General features: G+C 41.1%; 1 protein-coding gene across 1 annotated transcript in view; it reads left to right on the top strand.

The window, feature by feature from the left end:
• Nucleotides 1-10,611, top strand: part of LOC307263731 (ras-related protein Rab-14-like) — a 12,993-nt gene extending 2,382 nt beyond the window's left edge. The window contains exons 3-8 of the mRNA XM_080044963.1: nucleotides 1,015-1,068; nucleotides 2,050-2,227; nucleotides 2,834-2,900; nucleotides 4,095-4,182; nucleotides 4,889-4,919; nucleotides 6,010-10,611. Of these exons, the coding sequence (XP_079901089.1) occupies nucleotides 1,015-1,068; nucleotides 2,050-2,227; nucleotides 2,834-2,900; nucleotides 4,095-4,182; nucleotides 4,889-4,919; nucleotides 6,010-6,187 (596 nt within the window). The 3' untranslated portion in view covers nucleotides 6,188-10,611. The remainder of the gene's footprint in view (nucleotides 1-1,014; nucleotides 1,069-2,049; nucleotides 2,228-2,833; nucleotides 2,901-4,094; nucleotides 4,183-4,888; nucleotides 4,920-6,009) is intronic.

Consider the following 10,611-nt stretch of genomic DNA (forward strand, 5'->3'; position numbering starts at 1 on the left):
ACATTTTAGAAATCGGTTCATCCTAGCCTGAGAAAAGGCAGAAAGAGTGTTTTATGGTCTCACTGTCTAACCCTACATTTTCCCATGTCTGACATCACACATGGTAAAATGTAGGGTTAGGATTAACAGGACAGCTGGGCCAAGGGAAAACTGAGGAAAGACTTAGGGAAGAAAACCCTCATTCATTATATTATAATAGTGATTTTATAATGATAGAACGCCGGTTCCATATGGGTGAGGTATTCCTTTAAGGAAATCATATCAAATCAATTAACAACATCTTTCAGAAAAAAGAGCCCTTTTTCTATAAACTCCAAACTGTACACACTGCTGTTTACTAAATCAAACCATCAGATCTTAAATTGATTTCCCGTCTTCAGGCAGCTGCTGGCTCCGAGTCGGTTCCAGGAAAATTAATTTACTGAGATTTTACCCAGACGATCTGCCATGACAGGCGTGTGTGTGTGTGTGTGTGTGTGTGTGTGTGTGTGTGTGTGTGTGTGTGTGTGTGTGTGTGTGTGTGTGTGTGTGTGTGTGTGTGTGTGTGTGTGTGTGTGTGTGTGTGTGTGTGTGTGTGTGTGTGTGTGTGTGTGTGTGTGTGTGTGTGTGTGTGTGTGCATGCTAACCCTTATAGAGAAGTCACTATTTACATTCAAATGGACTTAACTTATGCAGCGGTTTTTAGCCGATTTTCTCAGCGTTTCTACAGCACATTTAAAAATAACATCAGTTGACCAAAGTGCTGTACAAGGTACAATACAAAATAACATATAAGATACAGGAAAAAAAAACATAGGAGTGTCTAAAGCTCAACTTTTCCCTTCATCAGTCTCTTTCCCTCTCTCTCCTTCTCTCTCCCTCCCTCTCCCTCTCTCTCTCTCCTTCTCTCTCTCTCTCTCTCCTTCTCCCTCTCTCTCTCCCCCTCTCTCTCCCTCTCTCTCTCTCTCTCTCTCCTTCTCTCTCTCCTTCTCTCTCTCTCTCTCTCCTTCTCTCTCTCCCTCCCTCTCTCTGCAGGTGATATGGGCGTGGGGAAGTCCTGTCTGCTCCATCAGTTCACAGAGAAGAAATGTGAGTTACTTTTTCCCCTTCTCGTGCCTTTCTCCTGCTAACTGCTCTTCCTTATTTTATTTTATCTCCTTATTTACTTTATTACTATTGACGTTTTCTTATACAAGGTCTCTGTCTTGGCATACTAGTGCACACAGAAAAAGTGACGAATATACACTTGAAAAAACAAGTCTACAATAGAAAATATTTGTGCAATTAACTTGTGGGAACAGACTGCATCTGCTTCGCATGCAATAGTATTCTAAGTTTAGTTTTTGAAGTTGTGTATTTCAAAAGCTCATATAATGAAGCTCAGGGTTGCTGCTGCGTTTATGTTTATCTATCTGATGTGTGTAATAATGGTTTGTCTATGTGTGTGTGTGTGTCTCTCTCTCTCTCTCTCTCTCTCACTCTCTGTCTGTCTGTCTGTCTGTCTCTGTCTGTCTTTCTCTCTCTCTTCTCTGTCTGTGTCTCTCCCCCTCTCTCCCCCTCTATCTGTGTGTGTGTGTGTGTGTGTGTGTGTGTCTGTATCTGTGTGTGTGTTTGTGTGTGTCTCTCTCTCTCTCTCTGTTTCTCTCTCCCTGTGTGTGTATGTCTCTCCCTCTCCCTCCCTCCCTCCTTCTCCCTCCCTCCGTCCCTCCCTCTCTCCCTCCCTCCCCCCCTCTCTCTCTCCCTCCCCCCCCTCTCTCCCCCCCCTCCCTCCCTCCTTCCCTCTCTCCCTCTCCCCCCCTCTCCCTCCATCTCTCTCTCTCCCTCTCCCTCTCTCTGTGTCTGTGTGTGTCTGTCCCTCTGTGTTTGTCTCTGTCTGTCTGTCTGTCTGTCTGTCTGTCTGTCTGTCTGTCTGTCTGTCTGTCTGTCTGTCTCTCTCTCTCTCTCTGTATGTCTGTGTCTTTATATCTCTCCCTCCCTCCCTCTCTCTCTCCCCCTCCCTCCCTCCCTCCCTCTCTCTCCATCCCTCCCTCCTTCCCCCCCTCTCTTTCTCTCCCTCCCTCCTCCCTCCAGTCATGGCGGACTGCCCTCACACCATTGGCGTGGAGTTTGGCACCAGGATCATGGAGGTTCACGGGCAGAAGGTCAAGCTTCAGATCTGGGACACCGCGGGTCAGGAGCGCTTCAGGGCCGTGACCCGCTCCTACTACAGAGGGGCCGCGGGGGCTTTAATGGTCTATGACATCACAAGGTGGGTCTATTACATCATATGGTGGGTTTATTACAGAGAGGGCGAGAGAGCGAGAGAGAGCGAGAGAGAGAGAGAGAGAGAGAGAGAGAGAGAGAGAGAGAGAGACAGACATAGAGACAGACACACAGATACAGAGGGAGGGAGGGAGGGAGGGACAGACAGACAGACAGACAAACACAGGGAAGGAGAGAGAGAGAGAGAGAGACAGACAGACAGACAGACAGACAGACAGACAGACAGACAGACAGACAGAGAGAGACACAGTGGGTCAGGAGAGATTCAGGGCCGTGACTCGCGTGGATCATGTTCATATTTTTGATTTTGAACAAATTTAAAAATGAAGTATGAAACAACATACACAAAACACAATTCATTATAAAGTGTCATAAGCAATAGCCAAAGCTTTTTAATTCCCAGACCTTATTCAACGGCTTATTATGTTTTACACATTTATCAGCTATAAACACCTTTTACATTATGTGTACATCTATACGATAGTCGAATATTTTACAAAGGCATACAACAAAAGAGACGCAGAAAAAAAACAAGAGCTCATATTTGGTTTGACGTTGAGATGAATGTTTTCTTTGTGTGTTTGTGTTGTAGGAGAAGCACCTACAATCACCTGAGCAGTTGGCTGACAGACGCCCGCAACCTGACCAACCCAAACACAGTGAGTATACACTACACACACACACACTACACACACACACACACACACACACACACACACACACACACACCGTGAGTATACACTACACTACACACACACACACACACAGTGAGTCAACACTATGGAGCAACGGAAATTCCCCAAAGGAAATTCAGACATCCAGTAGCAAACATACATACGCCTCGTTTCCACCGAGTAGAGCGGGTCGGGTCGGAGCGGCTCAGAGCGGGACAGCTCACTTTTAAGAATCTCGGTGTTGTTTCCACCGCGGACCCTACCCTTACTGGTAGGGCGGGGTTTATGACCCTACCCTTACTGGTGGGGCGGGGTTTATGACCCTACCCTTACTGGTAGGGCGGGGTTTATGACCCTACCCTTACTGGTGGGGCGGGGTTTAGGCTGGACTGTGATAGCCGCCGCCAGAATATGGGTCAAACTATCGGGCTGTGGAACAGCTGTGGTCAAGCCAGCGGTCTCTTGTTTTTGCTTGGTCAAACCAGCCGCTTCTTTATTTATTCCCCCCGTGTTGTTGTGAGCACAGACGGCTCGGTGCAACTGATAGAGACAGTGAGCGAACAGCGCTGGCTGCGGCAGCTACGTGACATCGTAGCAGTGGGACACAGTGTAGCCAACTGATTCATTTAATGACGAGGAAAAACACCACACAATAAACAGTGCTGCGCTCACATTTTCGCCAAAACACAAGACTCTCTCCACTCTTGCCGAGATGACTACACACGGCGGAAATGATTATTTCGACCAATCAAATGACGGCAGTGTGTAGCTCGGCCTTTTCGGCACCCTTTCAGGCGGCTGGTACCCCAACGGAGGAGTACTGAGATTAGGAGCGGCTCAGAGCGGTTAGGTGCGCTTAAACCGTACCATACCCAACTTCTGGCAAATGAAAAGCCAAACTACCCGGACCGAACCGCTCCGACCCGACCCGCTCTACTCGGTGGAAACGAGGCATTAGTAACAAAAAAGCAGGTTTGACGTTTAGATGAATATTTTCAGTGAGTCGACTCTACGGTGCAACGTCACTAGAGGGTTGAATGTTCAAACGTTTGATGCAAAGGTTTGAACATTAGCAGGAATATTGCAAAGTCAATCACGTGGATATTAAAGCAGTCTCATTTTTAGTTTACGTGACAGTAAAGTGATTTTTGTGGGGCGCTCATATATCTGTGTTTTCAGGTGATCATTCTGATCGGTAACAAAGGAGACCTGGAGGCTCAGAGGGACGTGACGTATGAAGAGGCAAAACAGTTCGCTGAAGAAAACGGTCAGAAAGATTTTATTTTTTTAAGAACACAAACACACAAGTGAAAAAGTGAACACACAAATAAGACGAAACAAAATAAACAGCTAACATGGCGTACTCTACATAACAGGTTTCCAAGGACATTGTTTAAACTAAAGGTAAATGTTAAGCAGAAAATAAAAAGTCAACGAGGTGTCATGTAGGTCCCTTCAGTACTGTTATATAGTCCAGGAAAGGCTGACATATCTGTTTAAACTTCTCTGCTTTCCCTGAAATCTCATAACGGATTTTCTCCATATATAAAGTACTAGAGAACTCCATGAGCCACATATCAAAGCAGGGGGCGATCTCCTTATTCCAAACCTTAAGAATAATTTTTTTAGAGATCACCATCCCATACTGGATAGATACCTATCGTACCTAAAGTCTCTAGTTGTGACGAGCCTAGAATGGCTGTTTCTGGGTTGGGTGTTTTTTTTTTAATTAAAAAAAAAAAAATGTTTTGTAAAGTTTTAGAAAATAATGTTTTTTTTAACATTTATTTATTGTTTCCAGTAAACCTACAATCGTGTGTGTGTGTGTGTGTGTGTGTGTGTGTGTGTGTGTGTGTGTGTGTGTGTGTGTGTGTGTGTGTGTGTGTGTGTGTGTGTGTGTGTGTGTTTTAGCTGTAACATGTTGAAATGAAAACAGGAAACTGACTGTGATTCTTTGACTTTCTGTTGATCAGGTTTGCTGTTTCTCGAGGCCAGCGCTAAGACGTAAGTACACACACGCACACACACACACACACACACACGCTCACACACACACACAGAGAAGCACACACACAGAGAAGCACACACACACACCATGTAAAACACTTTCATTTCCTCATTTATAGAATTCCACACGTTGACTCCTTTTGCTGATAAGCTTCTTTGTTTTACTTTTGTTCTAATCTTTATCTTTGTAAAAATGTAAATAACCTCAGCGTTAAGTGAACACTGTTTCTTTAACTACAACACACACACAAAATATGCTTCTAATTCATGAAGATACACACGTGAAAACACAGATTTTGTTTAATCAAACTGTGTAACTCTGTGTGTGTCAGAGAAGTGAAACATTTTCTAAGGTATATTCTCCATAACTGAATAAACAAACTTTCCTCACAGGGAAAATGTAGATCCCTGGAACACTGTTTGAAGTTAGAAAGCTTCCTGAAAAGTTACTGTTTCACTGTTGTTGTTTACAGCAGCAGGGCCCACAGTTTGGTTTACAAACATATTCTAGTCTTAACATTTGGTTCCAGGTTCCTCAAAATAATTAGGTTTTGATTTATGATGACAGAATTATTTAATACTAAGAATTATATGTAGAGAAAATATGTTTAGTAAACTAACTGCGTAGAAGCGTTGACAAAGGCATTAAGAAAAACTATATAAAAATAGCATTCTTTCTTTGCACTGATGGTCTCGTTTGCTGTTACATGTAATTTATGGTCTTCACAAGAAAAATTAGACTGTTTCAGAAATATTTAAAAAGTTCTTCGTAGCACCTTTTTAAAGGGGCACTGTTATATGACATCATCTAGAAAGTTTTAGAATGCAACGCTCCCTGGGTAACCAAGGACAAGAACAATTCTAAATTCTAAACAACATGGATTCCTCCGTAAGACCTGCCTGCTCAATGTACAAAATGTAATATTTGTAATTCTCCGCTCAGGAGGATAATTCAGATTATTGGCAGAGGTGATTTTACACCAATGAGGACATATTTATGAATGAGGATATTGATTTTAGCTAATGAATTACTTAAAATGTTACACAGTGTCCCTTTAACTAAATTCCATCTCTTGTTTCTCCTCAGAGGGGAGAATGTTGAAGAGGCGTTCCTCGAAGCAGCGAAGAGAATCTACCAGAACATCCAGGATGGCAGCCTGGATCTGAACGCAGCCGAGTCGGGGGTCCAACACAAGCCGTCCGCCCCCCAGGGAGGAAGGCTCAACGCGGACAGCCAGCCCGCCAAGGAGGGCTGTAGCTGCTAATGCTAACCACGGGACACTAAACTACATATACCAACAACCATCGTATGAGAGAGAGACGGATATGTAGGCAGGGTTATCCTCTCCAATCTAAAGGCACTAATACAGGGTGCATCAGACAGGCTTTACTATAGCAGGCAGTGCAGTCAAGATGGTCCAGTAACTTAAAACACAAGATCCAACCTTTAACAGTCCTTTTAGAAGCTTTGGTTCAATCAAGAAAATACCCTTAAAACATTCCTGAAAGCCTCAAATATCCAGATTTTTTTGTCATGTCTGGATAAATATAAAATTTTAGACAAATCCCAAATTCCAACTCTAAAAAAATACATCCTTCGGCCAAAATCCCAACCATTCTGGGGTCACACTAGGTCTTATTCCTTCAAGCCAAAAGGACCCAAAACTACATACAGCCACTTTACAGAGAGAGACACATACTTACACAGGCACTAATACAAGAGCTAAGAATTGCTCATTTCCCAAGACTTAACTCGACAATAAGATAAATTAGATAAATAAAGATATGGGACTTGAATTCAGACAGTTCTTACAGGTGCCATGAGGAACTTTTAAATATTTCTCAAACAGTCCAATTTTTTCCTCTGATCATAAATTACATGTAACAGCAAACGAGACCATCAGTGGAAAGAATGCTATTTTTATATAGTTTTTCTTAATGCCTTTGTCATGGGTATACGCTCACCCAGGAACAACAGCTTGTGTGGTAAAAACACTACCGCTATGTCCAAAGGGGGGCGCTAGAAGTAACAAAAAATGAAAGTTCCTCGGAGCACCTTTTTGAAATATTGCGAATCACCCAAGTTCCAACTCCGGACATTCCTATGGACATATTCCTAGCCAAATGATGTACCAACTCCGGTCCAAATCCTCCAATTTAGACCAAATTTTAACTATAAACTAATCTGCTATGAAAATGTAAAGGCCTAATGCCCCAGTTACTTCGAACATTCACTCTTTGCCATTCTTAGCTTTTTGATTTGAAGTCCTACCTTTGTCTTTATATACAGCTCTGTAAAACATTAAGAGACCAGTCTGGATTGTTCTTCAATCTTCTTCTCTACATTACTTAATGGAAATGCTCTTTAATGACAATATTTTTTTGGGGGGGGGAATTTGGTAGAAATGTTGTCAGTAGTTTATATTATAAAACCAAAGTGTTCATTCTACTCAAACATAGGCCTATAAATAGTCAAACGAGAGACATTGAATATTTGGAGTGGTCTCTTAATTTTTTCCAGAGCTGTATGCGTTGTATCCCATCAGTTGTTTATTCAGTTGGGAAAGTCTAGAACAATCCCGTGCTTCAAAACATTCTAAAACAAAATGTCAACCAGAAATTTTTCAATGATTTTTGTTCATTTTACCCCATTATCTGTTATACTTGGTTTGCTTGCCAGATGCATTTTTACAATGTGGTTGTAGATGTGGATTGGAGATTTTCGTTTGGGACGTCCCAGGTTAATTCACGCCTAGAACTGATGACATAGTTGTACAAATCGCAGGGTTTAAAGGGGCACTCCACTGATTTTTTTTTTTTAAACACGAGGATCAGTTTAAAGTCTACGCATCATGCTTGGTACCACTCAGCCTCTGAAAAACACTATGGAGGATCCTTCTAAAGTCTGCTTAAAATAATATTGCATTTTTAAAAGTGTGGGGGACAGGTTGGGTCTACCAAAATACGCTATCAAGTTACTTAACGGAAATTGTAGAATCCAGGTTTTTTCGAATATGAACCCATATTAAGTCTTGAAAGTCAAAATATCGAACACTGAAGTTTTTTTGTGATATTTTCGGCCAAATAATATCAGTCCATCCCTAGCATTTATACTTGATAATACTAAATAACTGGTCTGAATGATGCGAAAACTGTACCCCAAATACAAAATGCATAGAAATACATCTTCAATAAGGGCACTGTGACTCTGTCCTACCAAAATAGACTAAATACTATTGTTACCCGGCATTATTTTAGGGTCCCAAGTCAAGTATCTCTCCCTAGAAATCCAAGCGAAGTGGACCCTTGAAATCCTTCTAACAAACATTTACCAACAGTTAAACCTAAAACCCATAATCACTGCAACTCCACAATTTTGCCTTTAAAAAAAAAAAAAATCAAAAATCAAAAATATTTTAACTGGAAAAATTTGGTTGAAAGCGATTTAGAACATCACAATTTCGCCTTTTTTTAATTTAAATGTATAGATAACAAAATTCTTGGTTTGAGAAGATTTTGAATATTACAAAACGATTGATGAAGGTGAAGATGAAGTTAACTTACCTGAGCTTGAATGTCTCTATAAGTTCAGGGCAGGTTTTTTTAAAAGATTTTTTTTTTTTTGTAATCTTGATTTTTTTTTCTTTTTTCTAACATGTTTTCCAAATATATTTAAAGTATATTTTCGTTGCCACAGCGCCCCCTAATGGCCATTTGTTGCGTCCCTCTTGAATTCAGTGCGTATCGAGAAAAGACTGTAGTAGGCATAGCAGATTGTTTTAATTTATTACTGCCTGTTTTTGTTTTTGTTTTGTTTAATTTGTAACTTTACGCCGGGATTACACTTCATTTCAGCTAAATTACTGCGTCCCAATGACTGTCACATGTCTTAAAAGCTATAGTGCGTAACTTCTGTCGCCCCCATGAGGAATTCTGAGTAATTAACAACAACACTGTCGGTGCATCTACATGAGGTAAAAGCCTTCAGTGATGGCACATGGATTTTATACCTTCTGCTGTACGTCCAGGTTTTTTTCTTAGCAGTAGAATCAACAACTGAAACATTTCTTGGGCTCTTCTTGGGATTTTTCTGAGCTCCTGCACCAGTGTCAGGGGGAGGGGGGGGGGGGGGGGGGCACCAGTTTGTAAAATCTGCCATACTGAGAAATACAGAGAGAGTTTTGTGGAGCTGATAATAGGCTTAATAATCAACTTTGTGTCAACTCGTTTGGCGATGGCTTGAATGTAACCAGACATTAATTTTTTGTGAAAAAGTTATGCACTATAGCTTTAATTCCTAATTGTACAAGTTACAACAAATACTTATTTTGCCTTCAAACGAAAACGTCCGTCTTGCCCCGAGCTTTGATGTCCCGAAGTGCTTTAAAGATGTCGCCATCAACTCAACTTTTAATTAAATTAAATGTGAAATAAATTAATCATGTTGATAGTGTTTAATCAGTTCTCCCAGTCTTTAAAGGTGCTACGAGGAACTTTTAAATATTTCTGAAACAGTCTCATTTTTCCCTCTGATGATCATCAATTACATTTAACAGCAAACAAGACCATCAGTGCAAAGAAAGAATGCTATTTTTATATAGTTTTTCTTAATGCCTTTGTCATGGGTATACGCTCACCCAGGAACAACAGCTGGCGTGGTACAAACACTACCGCTTTTGTCCAAAGGGGGGCGCTAGAATTAACACAATCTGAAAGTTCCTCGGAGCACCTTTAACGGGATCGGTCAGTAAATTTTGTCCCTTTTTACGAAGCATTCCAGCGCTAACTATCAACGAAAACATAAACACCAACAATGTAGCTCTGCAGACACTTTTTAAATGTTTTTTTAACGCTGTTTATTCGTTGATTATTGTGGTCACTAGAAAAACCAAAACGAGCCGACACGTGCGCACACAGTAAAACTTAGTGTTTCAGTAATTTCATGCTCTTGTGTTTTTTTTTAAATAAAATTGATTACTGCAGCTTGGATGGAGTTTCGACTTAATTTCAAATATACACTAAAAGAGTTAAAAGTTTGAAAGATTTTGAACAGATTTGAACTGCCAGGATCATTAACTCTTCAGTTAAATGTTATTAAAAACCCCAAATTCTTCATCTTTGCTATGGTCATCAGACAGACAGACGGAGAGACAGAAAGAGACAGACAGAGACAGAAAGACAGAGAGACAGACAGACAGAGACAGAAAGACAGACAGAGAGACAGAGAGAGACAGAGAGAGGCAGACAGACAGACAGACAGAAAGACAGACACAGACAGAAAGAGAGAGAGACAGACAGACAATGGGCTCCAACCTCATTTTGTCTGAAAGCAGACGTCCTCCAAGCTAACCCCCTTTAAAGCTGCTCTCCTAAATTTATCTTTTTAAAATAAACGAAATCTACTCCACTTAAAGGTGCAACCCTCTACCCTCTGCCCTCTGCCCTCTGCTCTGTGACTGTAACATAATCTGTACTTTTTTTACTTTTATTTTCATGTTTTTCTCTGTAACTTCTGTTGATTTTTTTTTTTTTTTTTTTTTCTCTGCGAAACGTAACGAAACATTTTGCTTCTTCTTGATTCTTTGACTATTTATATTGGAACTGTGTAATGAATTCACTTCTCTTCGGCTGATTCTCTGCGTCGTGCGACTGTTGGCGGGATTCAGTGATTTGTAAATAAAGTAAATAT

The sequence above is a fragment of the Ammodytes marinus genome (genome assembly GCF_949987685.1).
Source record: "Ammodytes marinus genome assembly, chromosome: 2".
Lineage (NCBI taxonomy): Eukaryota > Metazoa > Chordata > Actinopteri > Uranoscopiformes > Ammodytidae > Ammodytes > Ammodytes marinus.